Raw genomic sequence first — 22407 nt, 5'->3', positions numbered from 1 at the left:
ATGAGATCTTCAGTTTCTTGGCAATTTCTCACATGGAATATCCTTAATTTGTTAGAACAAGAATAGACTGATAAGTTTCAGAAGAAAGTTATTAGTTTCTGGCCATTTTGAGCCTGTAATCGATATTACAGTGAAACCTGCATAGAGTTTCTATGACAACAGCAGACAAAGCATTTAGATAAGGATCGTAGCCAGGGTCTGAGTTTTAGTGATTATTCCCATTTTGCGTCATCGTGGTGATGTGGCCGGTGACACTTTGCTTCTTGAATGTCCAATATCTTAAAAACTTGACTGTTAACATGCAAAACGTATTGGGATTGAGTGGATTTTCTTTGTAACGAAATGGTAAACAAATAAGTTTGCTTTACAGAATTTCTACACATTTTGCCATGACTTATGCCATGTTATTATGTATCTGAGTGAGAGTGATTAACAAAATCAAATGGGGGCACTCTGGAGGTTAAGGTGTGCCGGGTCGGTAAGGTCAGGGAATGATGGCTGCCGGGTTGGAGAGTTCGTGGTGCCGGGTCTGCATGCCGGGTCGGTAATTCTGCCATGATTAGGTTACTACAAGTTTCGATAGCTGGCTAGACTAACTACACTAATTTACCAATCTAATTTTTTTTAACCTACATGGGCTAATTGAGTGAATGTCAGTGAGTGACATATAACAAGAGTAAACTGCTGATGCACGACCACGTTTCGAAATTGCACCTTGTGTATTCTACTATTCTAACTCTCAACAATAAGTTGAGACCCTGATTGAGTAGAATTTTTTTTTTTTTAAATACAGAGGTCCGGACCTCAGTGTCATCATATGTAGCTACGGACCTGCCTGAATAGGTTGTGATTGTTGCTTGTCTAGCCGGCTGGCTGGTCTGCTAACATTTAGTGGCTTCCCTGTTTATATATACCAAGCTCCATCTCAGTATACTTAAATTCTCGCCAACTACGAAACCCTGCAACCACCAAGAATAAGGCTGTGGTCTCGCTACATACTCCCTAGGGGATGTTGGCCTATAAGCATGAGTACAAGTCTATCATACTACAGAATGTGAAGAAACTTGCGAGCAGCCAAATACTAACATAACACATGCTTACTCCTACAATAACACAACCATGCACTTTAAACATGTCAGAACCATCTAGGTTTTGGCAAGAACATTTTATAAAAGTTTATTTGATTTAACCAATACAGGCTTGTTTTATAAGATTTATTCTGCTATGCTAAATGCCACATTTGAACATTTTCTGTAATTTCTAAGAACTGACCCAGTGCAAACTGCTATTACGCTGAGCATTACAAAATAAGCAATAGTGTTGATGTCATGTAGGAAATCCGTAGTGTCCCAATGGGCCAGACTGTCAGTAACAGAAGCTATCCTGTGAAAGTGTCCTGTCATGTGAGTCAGGAAACACTGGGAGAGGATGAGAGATTTACATTTTTCTGTTAGTACTGGCTGTGATGCCATAGACACTGAGTTCATTGTTATAAGACCTAGAAAAAAGCATAAAGTTCATAGGAGAGCCCACCCCTCTGAGCGAATGGTTGGTTTTTCTCAGTGCCTCTAGCTCTCTCTCTCTCTTTCTCTCACCCGCCTATCAAAGTCCACATGCCAGACTGATCATTTCCTTTTCTAAATTGAAGAGGAGGGCAACCACATCTTTTCTCTGTTTCTTCTTTCTCTTCTATGTAAACACCCCGGTCTAAAGAGGCTGTCTTCGACCTCTACAGACAGAGGGAGCTATATAATATACTCCCACTGCTGTGATCACTGAGTCAAACAGAAGAATCTGTCACCTCTCCTCTCTGATCCTTCAAACCTTCTAACTTCAGTTTGAATCATATACAGGAAGCCAAACAAGAGGTCAAATAATTGATTAGATATACTGTCGATATCTAAATTTAAATGGTTTGTTTTTATTTTGGATTTAGTCTTGTACAAATGTAGCTATATTTTTATAAAATAAAATAGAATATTATTACAAATTGTAAAAACCATCCAAGACATTCAGGTGAAGGATGCAGCAGCGTTTGACTAGACATGAATCAACAGGAAACAGACAGGTTGTTAAAGAATAGAATGGAGAGCTGCTCCAGATTATATACTCAGATTAGCAGTCTGTCTCCCAGCCCACACTGAGCTCAGACTGAGTTTGTGGTAAAAACGAGTAAGCAATATCCTTTAAGTGTGTGAAAGAATCGAATGGCAGACATTTGTCCAAGTTGAAATTTAGGCCATTAAAGGGCTACAATACTGTACTGTATCATGTCCAATTCAACAAAATAAAACATTCATATTTTGGTTTTAATCTTAAATCTTAAAGTTGTTCATCAATAGCAACACTGTTGTTTCATCTCTGATCTCTCCTCGGTTGAATTCTTAAGTGGCTAGTTTGAAGTCTAAACTTTTCTCCTTTTAAAAAAATATATATATTTTAGTTTTTTCGTCTTTCTTTTTTACCCTCTCTCTCTCCCTAAACAAGCCCTAGCAGCTTCACACCACTCCCTCCATCCCTCCATACTGAAATTCACTCATTCACTCATTTTGTCTGAACTAAATCAGAGGGTGTCTGAGCCATGAGCTTATTACATAGTGTGCTTAACTTGTGTTATGGAGGAGGGCTGGGGTATTATTATCTTTTAGCTACCCACCCTGCTATAAAACCCGACATCTCCACATTGCAGCAGTGCTGCTCTGCTCTCCCTCCCTACTGTGAATCTGACAAGCCTGCCTGGTTTCCCTGCCTGCCTTCTCTCTCTCAACTCCACTATTGCTTTGCTCACCAGCCTGTTTAAGCTTGACAGGGACACCTACACTTCTCTCCGCTCCGATGTTCTACTGTTCCACTCTACTAGCAGTTCCTTATCTTTGTATTGGTGTTGGAAGCGTGGATATTGCCTGTTTTTGTGAATGGGCATCCGATGCGAGGTGGCTGTGACTGTGACTGTGAATGTACTGACTGACTGACGGACTGACGGACGGACGGACGGACTGTCATCTCTGGGTACTCTACTCTAAAGAAGCAATGTGGCAGGTCACTGGACATCACTGGTAGACTTGGAATAATAAACAAAAAAGGAAAGGAAGTAATTAAGAAGGTAGGCCATGATTATGAGGATTATAGTTTGGAATTCTGAACATTCTTCATGTTTATATGTGTAAGTTTATGTGAGTGTGTCTGCTTAGTGCTTGCAGTGTATCGGTCTTAATGTGCTACAGTACACCTGTTCAGTGTGTATGTGTTTGTGTACTCTGACAGAGACTCTGCTCTGTGTGAATATGGTAATTTGATGACTCGTAATTATTTGGAAAGCATTATGAGATGCAGTCTCAAGAAAATGCAGTGCTCTTATTACTGATTCTGCAGTAATTCATGAAACATTACTAGTTCTCTTATTACTGATTCTGAAGTAATTCATGAAACAAAAGTGAATGTTTTTTGAACTAAAGTTAAAGTTGGAGTGTTGACAGAATGAAAACCTGTTATGGTGGAGAGTGGTATAGAAGACTAATGTTTGTGACACTCTTGTTGTTTATTATCTCATGAAACTCTTGCCTCATCTGCTTACAAAATATAAGGATTAGGCTTGTTTGTTTTACAATGGTTGCTTGTTGTCTAGTTAAAACATTTTTGGGGTACTAATAGACGTTCAAGTAAAATTAGCTGTATAGATTAGTTTTACAGAGTAGCAAATATGAAAATATATTTTGTAAGAAAAATGTCTGTATCCGTTGACTATAGCCTCATCTGCTATCTGGTTGACTTATTATTAATTTGTCATAAATCACTAAAACTATGAGATGAGGAGAGGTGGTGAGCTTGATAAAAGTGGTTGTCAAGAAGACACCAACAATTCTCCCAAACTATAAAGTCTTCTGTGGATCATCAACAATTTAATTCAAAGCATCAGTGGTCTAAATTAAACTCATTCATTAAAACAGAACAGCCTGTAATCATAAGAATATAAATTCATGTATGTTTATTATAGATATATAATGTATCTATAAATGAGTAGTAGCCAGCCAATAAACTAATTATGAACCCTTTATAAAGATAACCTTATTGTAAAGTGTTATTGGAATGGAATCAATAATGGAATGTTCCAAAATGGAATCAATAAACCAAAGGTTGACCTCTGAGACCTAATAAACCACAAAAACAATACCTGTACTGTCTAAGCTAGATAATGGTGTGAACCTTCAGGCTCCCCTGGAGACTGAGTGATGGCCCGATAATAAACTGCTGTACGATTGGCTTATAGGTAATAATTTGTCCCCCCACAATAATTCACTACTTCACTAATCTTGGTCTATTAAATGTAATCACTCACTGTCACAGGTGTACTTTTCGCCTATTATAATGAACAAGACAGTAGTTAGATATTATTTTCCTCTACATTCTGTGTAACAGATTGAAATGGCTTGTGATCACAATTTAAGCTTGTATAAAGATACAGGGCCATTTTCTTTAACATGTGGCAAAGTAATGGCATTCATCATTTTCTTCAAGAATCGATGGGTATACTGTATCATTAATTTAATGATAAAAAAATCTGTACATATCACAGTGTGGGTCTTTAGAGCCACGCTATGGGTGTTATGACAAGCATCTAATTCTAAACAACAGGCTGTAGAATAATAGCACATTTTATAGTCAGTGTAGTTTTTTCTAAACTAGTGTTTCCCCCAGACAGTGGAGCTATTTCTATCCATAACCGACTCATTTTAAATAACTGGCTGTAAGTTTGGCTCTGAATGCCAATTGTATAGTGTAGCTTACAGTCCAGATCAGTATTTCCCCAGACAGTGGCCCTTGGTGGGCCTGGGTTCACTAATCAGAAGTGGTGATGGGGGGTTGGAGACACAGAGAGAGAGAGCTGTGTTAATGTTAGCCCCCTAGTTAGCCACTGTCTGGCCCCTGGCAGCCTCTATTGATGACACTGCCTACCACAGGACTGGAGGCAAGCAAGGACACAGGGTTGGTTGTGGTTACACAGAGTTGGGGTGGGTGAGTGGTAGTGGGCAATAGTCACTCACTGTGAGGGGTCGGAGAAGAGGAGCTGTGGACAGGCCAACCTGCTCTCTCATTGTGCCATTTATCCTTGTGTAGTGTATTTCAAAACATCAGATTAAGGCTTGTTCTTCCTGCTCACTATCAAAGATATACAGTACTATTAGGATTTGAATTTAATCAAGTAAAAACAAATGTTTTAATCCAAAACAATAGTGACAGTCTTTTTTACATAATTGTTTCTAATAGGTGCATTATCTGGGACTATTTAACAAAGCAAAGTGGAACAGCTTTGATGTGGTCTATGGGGTCTATTTAGTACAAACACAGGATCAAAGGTGTCTTTCCATGGGCTGACAGACAGGGGGAGACTGGCAGAACAAATCACAAAAAGTGAAGTGGAGTCCCCACCCTGACTGTTTTGAGGAGAGGGACAGAGGGAAAGGGTGATGAAACAGTGATCCATCCAGGACCTTGCGTTGGATAAGCAGTGCCCTCCTCCCCTCTCTGTCCATGTGGCACATCCTCCTCAGATCCTCTCCAGTACATAGTAATTAGCCCTGGTGTGTTAGCACTGTGTGTGTGTGTGTGTGTGTGTGTGTGTGTGTGTGTGTGTGTGTGTGTGTGTGTGTGTGTGTGTGTGTGTGTGTGTGTGTGTGTGTGTGTGTGTGTGTGTGTGTGTGTGTGTGTGTGTGTTTGTGTGTGTGTGTGTGTGTGTGGGTGTGTGTGAGTGTAAGAGAGAGATAGAGAGAGGCGCGCTGGCTGCTGCCTAGCCTGTAGCACATGATCCCAGGGTGGGGGAGACAGCCTACATCCCAAATGGCACCCTATTTCTTAGCACTACTTTTGACCTGGGCCCATTGGGCTCTGGTCAAAAGCAGTGCACTATATAGGGAATAGGGTGCCATTTAGGATACTTGTAGAGACCAACCATGGACTCCCTCCTGGCCCTCCCTGGCCCCTCTCCTATCCACTCTGTTGTTCTAAGCTCCGCACCAATTGTTTGACTTGGCTGGGTTTTCCAGGGATGGGCTCCTAGTCCTTCACAGCGTTGATGTTTGTGCAACCTGTTAGGGAACTCTCTATATCTCTTGCCCTCTCCTTCTCTGTCTCCCCCCCTCTCTCACTCGCTCTCTCTCTCTCATCAGGTATTTCTTAAAATTATTTCTGAATAATAAAACGGACAACAAAAACGTTTTATGAACATTCTTTAAACGTTATATGTACAAAACGCTCTGGAAATGTGATTCCACTTAAAGTAGAAAAGGCATTTGGAGAATTTCTGTCATTTTTCTACTTCTTCAAGTCATTTTTACTCAAGATCCCTCCTCTCCTCTTTGCTGAACAAATGCTAAATGTTACTGTAAGGTGAAGTCAAGACCCTAAACCCAACTAACAGATTCTATCTCGCTGTCACTTTTCTTTTCATTGTTAGAGCTGTCCTTCGACATGACACACATGCTTTACAGAGACCTTGAAGTATGATTAGGTCCCTTGTGTCAATATCAACTACTTCCAAGAATAATACTAATATGGTAAAGCAGATGATGTATGTTAGACCTCACTGTCCTAGAGGTTATAGCAGTCTATGTTAGGTGAAATTAGTGACAGTTTAGGCTAATATATAATATATACTCATGGGCTACTCTTAGTACGTACTCTTAGTCTCCATATTGACATTACGATACATATTTGACAATGCAGCAACTTCCTGTTCATACTGACTGTCATTTACTACAACTCTGAAAGCACCACATCAACTATAATCTAACTGAATTCCACTTGGGCTTTTGCTGTAAGCTGCCCATCAATGTTTTTTCATAATGCACAGCATATCAAATCAAATCAAAGTTTATTTGTCACATGCACCGAATACAACAGGTTTAGACCTTACAGTGAAATGCTTACTTACAGGCTCTAACCAATAGTGCAAAAAAGGTATTAGGTGAACAATAGGTAAGTAAAGAAATAAAACAACAGTAAAAAGACAGGCTATATACAGTAGCGAGTCTATAAAAGTAGCGAGGCTACATTCAGACACCGGTTAGTCAGGCTGATTGAGGTAGTATGTACATGTAGATATGGTTAAAGTGACTATGCATATATGATGAACAGAGAGTAGCAGTAGCGTAAAAGAGGGGTTGGTGGGTGGTGGGTGGCGGGACACAATGCAGATAGCCCGGTTAGCCAATGTGCGGGAGCACTGGTTGGTCAGCCAAATTGAGGTAGCATGTACATGAATGTATAGTTAAAGTGACTATGCATATATGATAAACAGAGAGTAGCAGCAGCGTAAAAAGATGGGGTCTCTAACCTAGGTCTTCTTCTATAGGTATCTTCCACTGTGTATGGATACTGTATCTGTATGATAATCATAGAAACTGTTCCCTAGCAACAAGATCGAGAATATTACATGTTTAATTGGTAACTGATCAGCACAATTAGCATAATAAAAAAATCTTCCCCCGGCTTAGACTGCAGATGGATATTATTAACTCATAGCTTATTTACTCTGGCTTTATACTGTAACGTAACATAAGCTATGGACGATTTGGAACCAGTCAACAATGCAGTTGTGGTAAGAAGCCATCTGAAAGTATCTATTCACATGCCTGCTGTAACCGCTGAGGAGCGGACAGCTACAAGTTTAAACTCTATTCATAGACGGGACATGAATGGGCGAGAAAACGGCCAAAACCATTTTATCACTCACTGTAAACATCTTACAGAATTAACACGTTTTCACAAGATCCTCCATAGGATAGCATTCAACACTTCACTCTTCTCTATAATCTAAAGAAAATTCATCTTTCATCAACTGTGGCCTGTGCAGCACTGCAAAGCGATTTTGTTTTATCACTAATCTATAAATTAACTTGCCTGGTGAAAGAATGGTTTAATAAAATTAAATGTCTACCTCCATAGAAATAACACTTGCTTGGCACTGTGTTTCTGATTATTTTTGGATCTAGGCTGGGTAAAGCAGTTAGTGACAACTGTTGATGCTAAAGCAATACATTTGATTGAAAATAAATTATATTGTGTTTCTCTCCATGTGTTGTAAATAAGTAAGAGAAGGAGAGGAGAGGATGGCCCACACAGAGGATGACCTGATCGGGATTCCGTTCCCCAACCACAGCAGTGACGTCCTGTGCTGCCTCAACGAGCAGCGCCGCGCCGGGTTACTCTGTGATGTAGTCCTCGTTGTACAAGACCAGGAGTACCGTACCCACCGCTCGGTCCTTGCCGCCTGCAGCCAGTACTTCAAGAAGCTCTTCACCGTGGCCTCTGACGGAAGTGACCAGCACGGGGTGTTTGAGATAGACTTTGTTGCCCCTGAGTCGCTGACTGCAATCTTGGAGTTTGCTTACACTTCCACGCTGACGGTGACGGCGTCCAACGTAAAGGAGATCCTTGGAGCGGCTCAGATGCTGGAAATCCCCTGCATCATCAACGTGTGTCTGGAGATTATGGACTCTGGCGAGGGAGGAGGTGGAGGTGGAGGAGGAGAGGAGGAAGAGGATGAGGATGTAGAAGAAGAGGAGGAAGATGATGAAGAGGAGGATAAAGACATGGAGGAGGATGATGAGTCGAGGAAGGACGAGCAGGAGGATAACGAGGAGGATAATGCCAGTGAGAGGTCAATGAGGTCGTCAGAGAGTCAGGACCAAGTCGGGTCAGAGAGAGGAGCAGCTCCCAGTCCACCCAATACCTCCCAGTACCAGCAGCAGTACGGGCTGCAGCAGAATGAGAGGAAGTGTCGGGACACAGACTCTCAGTGTGAGAAACCCCGGCAGGAGCATGAGAGCATGGAGAGCCGAGCCCTCAAGGACTTTTCCATTGAATCCCTGCTACAGGAAGGGCTATACCCTAAAATGCCATCAGTCCTGGACAGGAGGGCTAACTTTTCCCTCTGCTCCCCGGCTTCTACCCTCCCATGTGGGCCGCAGAGTTCCCAGGCTTCCCCCAAAAGGTCCTAGACCCCAACCACCATGCCCCGACTCCCCGCCCCTCCTACCCCCCCCCAGCTGGACAACAGACCCCTAGACCTGGTTGTGAAAAGAGAGATCATCAAGGAGGAGCTAAAGGAGGAAGTCCCGCCCAGCATGCTGCATGGGGACCTCCTGAAAAACTTCATGAATTCCGGCCTATCAGGGATGGGAGTTGAGATGGGGGTGGTACGGTCCGAGGGGTCTCACCTCCATCTGGGCCAGATAAAGGACGAGGCAGACTTCCGCTCCTACATGGGCTTCCTGAGCACGTCAAGCCACCTGGGGGCGCTGTTCCCTCCCTGGCAGCTGGAGGAAGAGCGGAAGATGAAGCCTAAAGCCTCCCAGCAGTGTCCTATATGTAACAAGGTGATCCAGGGGGCAGGGAAACTACCCAGACACATGAGGACCCACACAGGAGAGAAACCATACATGTGCACCATCTGTGAGGTGCGATTCACCAGGTATGACAAATTCATATACACTGTCTCTAAATAACCATACTTGTGTTTGAAATTGTAGCTTTTTGGGTTAAAAATAAAACGGTTTATAGTATACATACAGTGACTTCAGAAAGTATTCATACCCCTTGACTTATTCCACGTTTTGTTCTTACAGCCTGAACACAAAATGTATAACATCTATTTCATCTATCTGCACAATAATGACAGTGAAAACACGTTTTTAGAAATTGTTGCATTTATTGAAAATGAAATACAGAAATATATAATTTACATAAGTATTCACACCCCTGAGTCAATACATGTTAGAATCACCTTTGGCAGCGATGACTGCTGTGAGTCTTTCTGGGTAAGTCTCTAAGAGCTTTTCACACCCCACATTGATGTTTTAAAAATTATTCAAGCTCTGTCACATTGGCTATTGAGCATTGCTAGAGTCTTGCCATAGATTTTCAAGTATATTTAAGTCAAAACTGTAACTTAGCCACTCAGGAACATTCACTGTCTTCTTGGTAAGCAACTCCATTGTAGATTTGGCCTTGTGTTTAGGTTTAGTGCCTTGTTGCAAACAGGATTGTTTTGAATATTTTTTTTTGCTGTACAGAATTCCTTCTTTTCAACCTGTCAATTAGATTAGTATTGCGGAGTAACTATAACGTTGTTGATCCATCCTCAGTTTTCTCCTATCACAGCCATTAACTTCACCACTGGCCTCATAGTGAAATCCTTGCGTGGTTCCTTCCTCTCTGGCAACTGAGTTAGGAAGGACGCGTGTATCACCATGCTCAAAGGGATATTCAATGTCTGTTTTTATCATTAGAAAACACTCCCTGGTCTTTGTGGTTGAATCTTTGTTTGAAATGTACTGCTCGACTGAGGCATACAGAGATGAGGCAGTCATAAAACAATCATGTTTAACACTATTTTCTGAAGGCTCTGTATGTGAAACTTTGAAAATTCAATATGCTTTAATTGCCAGGATATCATACTCATTTCGGATTTTCATCTAGTAGAATTCACTGCATGCGATTGAGGAAGAGAATCGTCTTTCAGACCCATGTGTTTGACAACAGCTGATAATGAGTATCAAAATGAACGAATGGTGGGAAATTCCGCATCATATGATGCATTCTCAGTATGAGTCTAGTATGTTGATACTTGTTGCTTACTGCTTAAGTATGAACTGCAATTAATACACAGTATGTAGTTTTAGTAAGTAGTAGGCAAGACAGATTTCGGACACGTCACTTTCCTCGCACTGTAATAGGTCTTATTAGTCCTATAGACTATACAGAATATGGATGCGTAAAACAAAGTGCTTCCCAATCATCTTTTAATCGATGTTACTTGTATATACACCCTTAGAAAAAAGGCTTCCAAACAAGTTCTTCGGCTGTCCCTATAGGAGCCCCCTTTTTGGGTCCAGGTAGAACCCTTGTGGGTTCCACGTGGAACCCTCTATGGAAAGGGTTCTACAAGGAACCCATAAAAGTTCTACCTAGAACCAAAAGGGTTCTACCTGGAACCAAAAATAGTTATTCAAAGGGTACTTCTGTGGGGACAGCCAAATGACCCTTTTTGTTTCAGATAGCACCTTTTTTATAAGAGTGTAGCAATCATGTTGACACTGGCGTTTGAGATCTTTTAAGGGCAATGTTATTAGGGTAAGGGAACAATGTGTTTTTGTGGTTCAGGCTAATTATTTTTATCCTCTCATCTGAATACCACTTGAGAGTCGAGACCTAAAAGGTGGAAACTGGAAACCCCCTTTAATGGTTTCTCATTTCCTGCCTCTGTTATGGCACGATAGTTTCACCTTCCATCTAGTACCCCAAAGTATACCTATGCTTTCATCTCTCTTATATTTTTCAAAACACAGAATATAACTCATTTTTTGTCTTTCCAGGCAAGACAAACTGAAGATCCACATGCGAAAGCACACAGGCGAGCGCCCCTATATCTGTCTCCACTGTAACTCCAAGTTTGTCCATAACTATGACCTAAAGAACCACCTGCGTATCCACACAGGGGTGCGGCCCTACCAGTGTGAGCACTGCTACAAGAGCTTCACACGCTCAGACCACCTGCACCGCCACATCAAGAGGCAGAGCTGCCGCATCTCACGCCCTCGACGGGGCCGCAAGCCGGCCGCTTGGCGCTCAGTCAACAACTTCCTGCAGGGCCCTCCATGCTCGGCCAATCACCATGAGGGCGGCAAGATGCTGACTGAGAGGTCGGGCGGATGCCGGCTCCTGCCCTCCCACGGGGGAGTTAGAGGTAAAAGTCTGGGCCTTGGGGAGAGAGAAAGACGGGACCTGGGTCTGGGTGGTAAGAACCTGAGTTATAAGGACTTGGACAGTGACAGCAGAGAGAGCAGAGAGAGCAGAGAGAGCAGGGAGAGTCGGGAGGCTCGGCACCAGTCAGACAGGAAGCACGTGGTGGACAAGGTGGAGATGGAGAGACAGAGGGGCGTGTTCACCTTTGCCCTGGCGGGGCCTGGGGAGGAAGTCCTCACCCACCCTCCATTTTACATCCCTGACCCCTGGACCCTGAGACTGGAGAACCACACCCCTAATATCCCTGAGCCGGCCAACTAACATTTTTCCAACTGACACTTCCAAATGATAGCTAACTGACACTTCATTTCAAAGTTCTAAGAATCGCACAGAACAGAGAGAGTTCTCTGTCTGGTAGATTTCCCACCTGCTGTTTAGAGATATAAGGGGAGTGATGTCTGGGAACATAGGTATATAGCAAACAGGGTAATTACTTGGAAAACAGTTGACGTTAAACATCTCAGATCAAAATCTTTTGAGCTGCCATCTTTACAATCGCAAGGATTTTGATAAAACATTTATTTTGGGGAAGTAAAACAGGACGAATACATTTTGTATGTTCCAAAAGTACTAAGTTGAAAAAAATTATACACTCAGGACATGATATAACTGTTTATTTTTTTTATTATTAATGTAAACGTGTAATTCATAGTGTAATTAATTAAGGTATGGCAATACGTTGTTTCCTAAATTCCCAGTCTATAAATGAATAAACTGATATCAGATATGAAAGCTCAAAGTTATTTATAAGCTACAAACTATGGATTCCAAATGTACCCAAAGTTGCAGATTTTGGGTACAGTGGTAATAAACAGGGTAGTCTAAGCCACCGAAGAACATTCAAAACCATGACAAATTATTCACTTGACAAAAAAAATCTACATCGAAGACTTGTTTTTACCCTTGTAATGCATTGTTCTCAGATTTTGTCTGCACTATTGTAAATATATATAAATGTTTTAAAGAATTTGACCATAGTTATGTTGATTATTGTTGTATTATATTTGTTGTTGTTTTTTATAATTGATAACTCCTCCAAAAATGTGGAGTTTGATATTGCACAAACTTGAATAAGCCTTGTGTTACATTGCACACAGTACGTTCTGTGTTTCTTCTAAAGACCATGATGTGTAAATAATTTGTGAGACAGATAGATTATTGCTTTAGCTATGTCCTGCTCGTGATTTGATTGCTGCAGTAAGACATTTAAAAAGGGTTTCTACCCTATTTTATTATACCGTTTTTTTCTGATCTGTGTATAAATGTTGTTATTCACAATTATTTGAATTGAAATGGGAAACTATTTTCTTGGTATTTATGCATATTTAAATTAGCCTTGGCTATATTTTGCAAATATGTTGTTTTATAAAGACACTAAATCTTGTACTCCCGTGGGTCTGGGAGTTTAAATTCTGGTTGTCTGGTGTGTGTGTGTGTGTGTGTGTGTGTGTGTGTGTGTGTGTGTGTGTGCGCACACATGCGTATGTGTGCACGTGCGTGTGTGCGCCGTGAGTGTGAGAGAGCGTGCCTTTGGTGCAACTCTTTCATAACTGGAATTATGGTTTGGATGCCATTTTAGAGAATGACACAACATCCTCAATCATCTATTGAGCTTTAGCTTGTATTCAAACATCAATATTATAATCACTGTCTTCATACAAGCATACACAACACCTCGACGTTGCTATCAAAATAAGCTGGTGATAATAATGTCAACATGAAGCATAAAATAAATTGGATGCCTTGATATTGTAAAGATTTTACATAAATGTATACTTTTCCAAATAAATTAGGGCTATGGAATTTTGACATGTAAAGAATGTTATTTGATTGTTGGATAAAAATGTACTTGCATTAACGTTTATAATGCTGTAAAAGAGCATATATATATTTATTTTTTTACAAATTACCAGCAGAGTCCTGTTTTATAGACCTGGGTTCCATCCCAGCTTTTTGCCCCTAGTAGAAGGTTTTGCAGGGAGTTTCCTTATGTCTTGAGGACCGTCAAAAACATCACATTTCGACTTGAATCTGGAGTGATCTCACTGGATATGCATGTACTTGCCTGTGTCTCCCTCCTGCAGGACTGATTAAAAGCCAATTTATGCTTGATCCAAAAATGTAGCCGGAGGCTTTGTATGAAGGGTGTAATGCAATTGTGGAGCCTCCGCCGGCATGCAGAGGCCAAATCAACCTCCATACTGCATCCCTGTGCGCCTCTCAACCTTTATTAAAGGAGCTGCATGGTCAATCCGACATCTGCATTGGCAGTGCAGCATTTACGGTGATACGGCTCTGCAGAAGTCATGGCATTCATACTTCTTGCACTTTGCAGAGCAGCGCAGAGTTGTTGATCTGAGCTGGTGCGAAGGAAGTGAGTTTGTGTTTATACAGCTCCTCCCGCCCCCACCTACATGTCAATGTGGGGATATACGGAGGTATACGGAGCCCTCCGCATTGTTACAAAATTTGGGAGGCTGTCACGTATACTCCCTCTCCGGCCTCTAGATCATCAGGCTGCTGATTATCCCACACACCTGGCGCAAACGTCTCGTGCACCTGCGCCTCATGACACTCACCTGGACTCTTTCACCTCCTTGATTATCCTCCTTGATTATCTGTCACTCCCCTTGGTTCTTTCCTCAGGTGTTATTGACTCTGTTTTCATGTCGGTGCATTGTTTGTGTTTCGTGTTCATTGTTTCTTTTATTCATTAAAACAGTCACTCCCTGAACTTGCTTCCCAACTCTCAGCGCACTCATTACAGAAGCGCACCGCAATGCAGTACGGAGCTCAAATTGGCCTCTGCATGCCTCCATATGGAGCCACTGACCACATTTGCGGATCAAGCATAAATTGGCTTTAACAATGCAGAGGGCTCCATATAGCTCCATTATTGGTTTGAAAGTAGGTTGGGACTGTACCTCCTCTACAAACACAAAATCACTTCCTTGACAACTTCCTTCTCAATAGCTGTTCTGCTCTTCTAAGCTCAAGAAGTATGAAAATCCTGATGTCTGTGGAGGCTGCTTTGCAGTATATGCTGTATGGCCACTTCAGATTGACTTAATTCATCTCGCTCCGCCCACAACCGCAGCAGGCCCACACCCACTGGCTTTCTGTCCGACTCCTAACTGCTAACGTAAGGACTGGTCCAGAACCCAACCACAGTCCCACAATGTTATTTTAGGCATATGTGACACAGCTCACTTGGCAGCCATTGTCGCAGCCATTTTGCGGCCTATAGGCAATATCAAAATGCGCAAAAATAACCTAAGAAACAGGTTACATTTACCATAGATTCTCACGTGTCCCATTATAGACACAGTTTGAAGAGAGCTGAGTTGTAGACTTGCATTTTCTCTTTAGCTACCTTTTAGGAGTGGGACGATTTTCAGACAGAGACAAATATGGGTGATCAATATTTATTTATAGGCAATGTAGTAAACTAAATGCCTAATAATATTTATGAAGAAAAATGTGTTGGAAAGATAACTGCCCTGTGCTTCTCTGCCCATTCATAGGCTATAGACTCTATTTAAATAAGACCTGCTCTCACAGTATGGCTACGCAGCCTGGTCTCATAGACTAGATGTAACATAGTGCAGGTACATTCGGGACACTCAAATTAGTATAATATGTTATGTTTGGTATGGTTACATATGACAGATGGTTACTTAAGGCAAAAACGAAAGTAGGGTGGTTGGTCAGGGTGGGTTGGTGGGCTACTGAAGTTGAAGCAACAAGAATGATGAGAGAGGACACTTGCACTTTCTTTTGAGCTACGTTTTTCTCATAGGATATAGCCTACCATTTAGAGGACAATTTGCAGAGACAAATAAATGGGTAATCAATATTGAATGAAAATGAAAAGGGCCTTTTACTTTGCAACGATTATCTTATTTTTTTGCACCTCGAATCACGTTGGTTGGGTGCCCTCCTCTTCTTTCCATTGTCAATATTCATTTACAGCCACTGTAGTAAACTATAGTCCAATCCAGTGGTGTATTGCTGCTTGGAGAAGTGGGAATACTCACATTTTTCCTAAATATTTCCAAACTTCCGGCTAAGGAAATGCGCCCTGTGTGAGAAACAGTGACAAACACTCTGAATTACCTAAAATTATAAATCCCATATTGGTCTTTCACATCAGGCCATCCCGAGCTATATTGTGCAAGTAGGCTAATAGTAGGTCTACCATTGAAACAGATACATGTGAAAATATTTTCCTAATTTTTACAGGTTTTCACTTTCAAAGTCACACTTTTTTAACAGAAAAACAACAACATTTGATGTTCTAAATCATTGTTCCCCAATCTTGATCCTCGAGTACCCACAACAGTACACATTTTTATTGTAACCCTGGACAAGCACACCTGAGTCAACTTGTCAACTAATCAACTAGCCTTCAATGAACTGAATGAGGAGTGGTTGTCCAGGGCTACAGTGCATTCAGAAAGTATTCAGACCCCTTCACCTTTTCCACATTTTGTTACATTACAGACTTATTCTACAATTGATTAAATAGATCAATCTACACACAATACCCCATAATGACGAAAAACATAAATACTTTATTTACATAAGTATTCAGACCCTCTGAAGCACATGCGTTGGTGTATGAAAATGAAATAGCAACTGTAGTGATGCAAATAATCATGTTATCATTCTGACTGGTAGGCTACTTTGTAGCTACTGTAGTTAACATTTAATAGAGAAGGTTTTTAGGAAAGCCTTTCCATCTACCAGAAGAAGGTTAGGCCTATCATTAGCATTGCTATATTTGTTATATTCCTTAATTGTTTGAAACCTGGATGTTTTACTTCATATTATGGAGGCATGTCTTACCTCACTTGAAACTAGTCTATAGCCAAAATCCTGTACCTCCACTAAACTACTTTGGTATGATCAGTGGGGATTAAGAAGTGAGTATACGCAATGCCCACAAAAAAATAAGTGGGTAGGCTATAGGCCTAGGTTGTATGCCTGTGAATACCCTCCACTACACCACTGGTCTAATCATATTTAATAACATTTCCTTGGAAAGATAACTGCCAAGTGATTCTCTGTCCATGGGTAGGCTATTTCATTGAGACCACACATATAGGCTACATAGCGCACGTGATCTCGCAAACCCAACTGGAAGAGGAGAGGTAGGCTGAAGAAGCAAATTCTGAGAGTGTGTGAATAATGAGACAAAGATGTGCTTTTAATACAATAGGTAGGCCTAGGCTAACGCATAGAAATTAGAAAGATCTTTCCAAATAATCTGCAGGACAACAAAAATATGTTCATCCCAAAGTTGTCTGTTTGACCGCCCACTCTCAACCGCAGCATGAGAAAAAATATATAAAATAAAGAATGGCCTGGGAGCCGCAGGTTCTGCATACTTCCCTGTCATGAAGCAGTGGGTCATAATGTATCTTTCCTCAATTCCTCACAGTCTCTCTCCTCGCCTCCTCAAAACGGATTGGAGAAGAAGGTCAGAGCAAGGGATCTTGGACCTTTTGGCAAAGAGATACGGTGTGTGGAATCAAAAATAGCCACATTGAAAAAGAGCAGGTAAAGTATTTTTTTTCAGGTGAAAATGTATGAAATAAAACTGCTTTTGGCAATCAGTTACAGTCCACTGTCTGGTTTTGTCTTCCTGATGGACAAGCAAGAAGTTGGGAGGCTAGCAATGTTTTTACAGACACAGACATTTTCCTCTCACTGTCTAGACTTTATTAATCTGTATTTCTCCACTGCCGTCTACTGGGTGATTGAATATACTACAGTTTCAATGTACAGGTTTGTCGCACACAACCTCTCCACTGTGATGCAGTTTTGCCCCTTTAGAGAGTATAGTATCACTCCCTGATTAGAGTTGAACAATGAACAAATTCAGTGGAACTGGCTTCAAGGTCCAGAGTTGAGTTTGAGGGTCATAGGGCATAGGAAACACTCCGTAAAGCCCTGAATAAGTGATGCAAAGAAAAAGTCAAATGAAAAAAGTTGTCCAAAGAATTAACAATAATTTATGAGTAAGCAATATCAGCACTTGAAGTTCATTTTCTCGTGTTCCACTGTTGTCCCACTAAAGACCCATGAAGACATGGGTCTTTACACTGACAGTCCCATATTTAAAACATTTTATGGGGAACCACATGTATGACAGTATCTTATATTTAAGTTGCCGTTGCAGAAACGTGGTCCCAAAGGAGACTTCTGTATTTTCACTATGAAACTTAACAGATACCATAGGAATGCCAGTACGGTACATGTTGCTGTGAGGCTGTCTGACCCTAGAGCACAAAAACCACATGTGCAGTAGATTGTTGTTTTGAGCAGGGAGAGTCTGTGTTAGCCTTGAGGCCGGTTCCCAGTCATGATCATGGCACCTATTTCCTTATTATTATTTACAGTGAGAGAATAAAGCTCCTAAAGTATACTGAACAAAATGTAAACGCAACATGTAAACTGTTGGTCCCATGTTTCATGAGCTGAAATAAAAGATCCCCAAAAATCTCCATACAAACAACAAGCTTATTTATCTCAAATATGTTTACATCACTGTTAGTGAGCATTTCTCCTTTTCCAAGATAATCCATCCACCTGACAGGTGTGGCATATCAAGTAGCTGATAAACTTTTTAGTGACAGGGGGCAGTATTCGGAAATTCGGATGAATGACGTGCCCAAATTAAACTGCCTACTATTCGGGTTCAGAACGCAGGATATGCATATTATTAGTATATTTGGATAGAAAACACTCTGAAGCTTCTAAAACTGTTTGAATGATGTCTGTGAGTATAACAGAACTCATATGGCAGGAAAAACCTGAGAAAAATCCAACCAGGAAGTGGAAAATCTGAGAATTGTAGTTCTTCTTTTGAATCCCTATCGAAACTACAGTGTCTGTGGGGTCACATTGCACTTCCTAAGGCTTCCATTGGCTGTCAATAGCCTTTAGAAATGTGTTTCATCCTTCTCCTGTTACTGGGCAGAGAATAGGAGCTCAGTCAATGAGTGGACTGCCTAAGGACAAAGGACTTGGTTATGCGCAGGCACTAGAGCTCGCCGCGCCTTCTTTTTCTTCTTGAATGAATACGCTATTGTCCGGTTGGAATATTATTGCATTTTTATGTTTAACATGTTGGGGGTAGGGGGCAGTATTGACACGGCCGGATAAAAAACGTACCCAATTTAATCTGGTTACTACTCCTGCTCAGTAACTAGAATATGCATATAATTATTGGCTTTGGATAGAAAACACCCTAAAGTTTCTAAAACTGTTTGAATGGTGTCTGTGAGTATAACAGAACTCATATGGCAGGCAAAAACCTGAGAAGATTCCTTACAGGAAGTGGCCTGTCTGACAAGTTGTTGTTCATCTTGGCTCTTTTTATTGAAGACTGAGGATCTTTGCTGTAACGTGACACTTCCTACGGCTCCCATAGGCTCTCAGAGCCCGGGAAAAAGCTGAATGATATCGAGGCAGCCCCAGGCTGAAACACATTTACGCTTTTGGCAAGTGGCCGATCAGAGGACAATGGGCTTAGGCGCGTGCACGAGTCGACCCCGTGCTTTATTTTCTTTCCTCTTTTTACTTAACGCAGATTCCCGGTCGGAATATTATCGCTTTTTTACGAGAAAAATGGCATAAACATTTATTTTAAACAGCGGTTCACATGCTTCAAAGTACGGTAATGGAATATTTAGAATTTTTTTGTCACGAAATGCGCCGTGCTCGTCACCCTTCTTTACCCTTTCGGATAGTGTCTTGAACGCACGAACAAAACGCCGCTGTTTGGATATAACAATGGATTATTTGTGACCAAACCAACATTTGTTATTGAAGTAGAAGTCCTGGGAGTGCATTCTGACGAAGAACACCAAAGGTAATAACATTTTTCTTATAGTAAATCTGAATTTGGTGAGTGCTAAACTTGCTGGGTGTCTAAATAGCTAGCCCTGTGATGCCAGGCTATCTACTGAGAATATTGCAAAATGTGCTTTCACCGAAAAGCTATTTTAAAATCGGACATATCGAGTGCATAGAGGAGTTCTGTATCTATAATTCTTAAAATAATTGTTATGCTTTTTGTGAACGTTTATCGTGAGTAATTTAGTACATTTTTAGTAAATTCACCAGAAGTTTGCGGGGGGTATGCTAGTTCTGAACGTCACATGCTAATGTAAAAAGCTGGTTTTTGATATAAATATGAACTTGATTGAACAAAACATGCATGTATTGTATAACATAATGTCCTAGGTGTGTCATCTGATGAAGATCATCAAAGGTTAGTGCTGCATTTAGCTGTCTTCTGGGTTTTTGTGACATTATATGCTAGCTTGAAAAATGGGTGTCTGATTATTTCTGGCTGGGTACTCTGCTGACATAATCTAATGTTTTGCTTTCGTGGTAAAGCCTTTTTGAAATCGGACAGTGTGGTTAGATTAAGGAGAGTCTTTAAAATGGTGTAAAATAGTCATATGTTTGAAAAATGGAAGTTTTCGGATTTTCGAGGAGTTTGTATTTCGCGCCACGCCCTATCATTGGATATTGAAGCGGTGTTCCGCTAGCGGAACGTCTAGATGTAAGAAGTTAAGTTAGAAAAGTTCAATTCTATGGCAAACAACTCTGGTCAACATTCCTGCAGTCAGCATGCCAATTGCATGCTCCCTCAAAACTTGAGACATCTGTGGCATTGAGGTGTGTGACAAAACTGCACATTTTAGAGTGGCCTTTTATTGTCCCTAGCACAAGGTGCACCTGTGTAATGATGATAATGATCATGCTGTTTAACCTGTCTGGGCTCTTGGGACGTCACCGTCCCACTCTATTCAACAGCCAGTGGAACCGCGTGGCGCGAAATACAAAACCTAAAAAATGCAATAATTTCAATTTTTCAAACATATGACTATTTTACACCATTTGAAAGATAAGACTCTCGTTAATCTAACCACATTGTCTCATACAACAGGTGTAGACCTTACAGTAAAATGCTTACTTACAAGCCCTTAACCAACAATGCAGTTTTAAGAAAATACCCCCCCCCCCAAAAAAAGTAAGAGATAAGAATAAGAAATAATTAACCTGTTGGGGGTAGGGGGCAGTATTTTCACGTCCGGATAAAAAACGTACCCGATTTAATCTGGTTATTACTCCTGCCCAGAAACTAGAATATGCATATAATTGTTTGATTTGGATAGAAAACACCCTAAAGTTTCTAAAACTGTTTGAATGGTGTCTGTGAGTATAACAGAACTCATATGGCAGGCCTAAACCTGAGAAGATTCTATACAGGAAGTGCCCTCTCTGACCATTTCTTGGCCTTCTTTAGCCTCTTTATCGAAAAAAGAGGATCTCTGCTGTAACGTGACATTTTCTAAGGCTCCCATAGGCTCTCAGAAGGCGCCAGAACGGGGAATGATGACTCTGCAGTCCCTGGCTGAAAAACAGTAGGGGTTTTGGATAGTGGTCGATCTGAGAACAATGACACGGGAGCGCGCGTGCACGTGAAAACACAATTTTCTTCTTTCAGTCTTTGAACGAAAACAACGTCTCCCGGTCAGAAAATTATCGCTATTTTACGAGAAAAATCGCATAAAAATTTATTTTAAACAGCGTTTGACATGCTTCGAAGTACGGTAATGGAATATTTTGCATTTTTTTGTCACGACATGCGTCCGCGCGTCACCGTTTGGATAGGGACCTGAACGCACGGAAAAAACAGAGGATATTTGAACATAACTATGGATTATTTGGAACCAAACCAACATTTGTTGTTGAAGTAGAAGTCCTGGGAGTGCATTCTGACGAAGAACAGCAAAGGTAATCCAATTTTTCTTATAGTAATTCTGAGTTTAGTGAACGCCAAACTTGGTGGGTGTCAAATTAGCTAGCCCGTGATGGCGAGCTATCTACTCAGAATATTTCAAAATGTGCTTTTGCCGAAAAGCTATTTTAAAATCTGACACCGCGATTGCATAAAGGAGTTCTGTATCTATAATTCTTAAAATAATTGTTATGTTTTTTGTGAACGTTTATCGTGAGTAATTTAGTAAATTCACCGGAAGTTTTTGGTATGTTTGCTTTTTCTGAACGTCACATGCTAATGTAAAAAGCTGGTTTTTGATATAAATATGAACTTGATTGAACAAAACATGCATGTATTGTATAACATAATGTCCTAGGTGTGTCATCTGATGAAGATCATCAAAGGTTAGTGCTGCATTTAGCTGTGGTTTTGGTTTTTGTGACATTATATGCTAGCTTGAAAAATGGGTGTCTGATTATTTCTGGCTGGGTACTCTGCTGACATAATCTAATGTTTTGCTTTTGCTGTAAAGCCTTTTTGAAATCGGACAGTGTGGTTAGATAAAGGAGAGTCTTGTCTTTAAAATGGTGTAAAATAGTCATATGTTTGAAAAATTGAAGTTTTCGGCTTTTCGAGGAGTTTGTATTTTGCGCCACGCCTATCATTGGATATTGGAGCAGGTGTTCCGCTAGCGGAACGTCTAGATGTAAGAGGTTAATTAACCAAACACATACCCATATATAGGACTCTCAATCAGAGGCAACTAGAAAACACCTGCCTCCAATTGAGAGTCCAACCCCAAT

The 22407-nt window shown here is 40.9% G+C and overlaps 1 protein-coding gene across 1 annotated transcript; it reads left to right on the top strand.

Annotated features, from left to right (window-relative positions):
• Window positions 1-2531: 2531 nt before the first annotated feature.
• LOC106561213 (zinc finger and BTB domain-containing protein 7C) lies at window positions 2532-13605 on the top strand. The gene is given in 5 exon segments (XM_014124934.2): window positions 2532-3103; window positions 8086-8922; window positions 8925-9006; window positions 9008-9469; window positions 11373-13605. Coding segments are annotated over 4 exon segments (2052 nt in total). The 5' UTR covers window positions 2532-3103; window positions 8086-8105; the 3' UTR covers window positions 12064-13605.
• The last annotated feature ends 8802 nt before the right edge of the window (window positions 13606-22407 follow it).

This window comes from Salmo salar, chromosome ssa01 (assembly GCF_905237065.1).
Source record: "Salmo salar chromosome ssa01, Ssal_v3.1, whole genome shotgun sequence".
In the NCBI taxonomy this organism is placed as follows: domain Eukaryota; kingdom Metazoa; phylum Chordata; class Actinopteri; order Salmoniformes; family Salmonidae; genus Salmo; species Salmo salar.
Note: the sequence above shows the minus strand (reverse complement) of the source record. Positions and strands in the feature narration are given on the sequence as shown.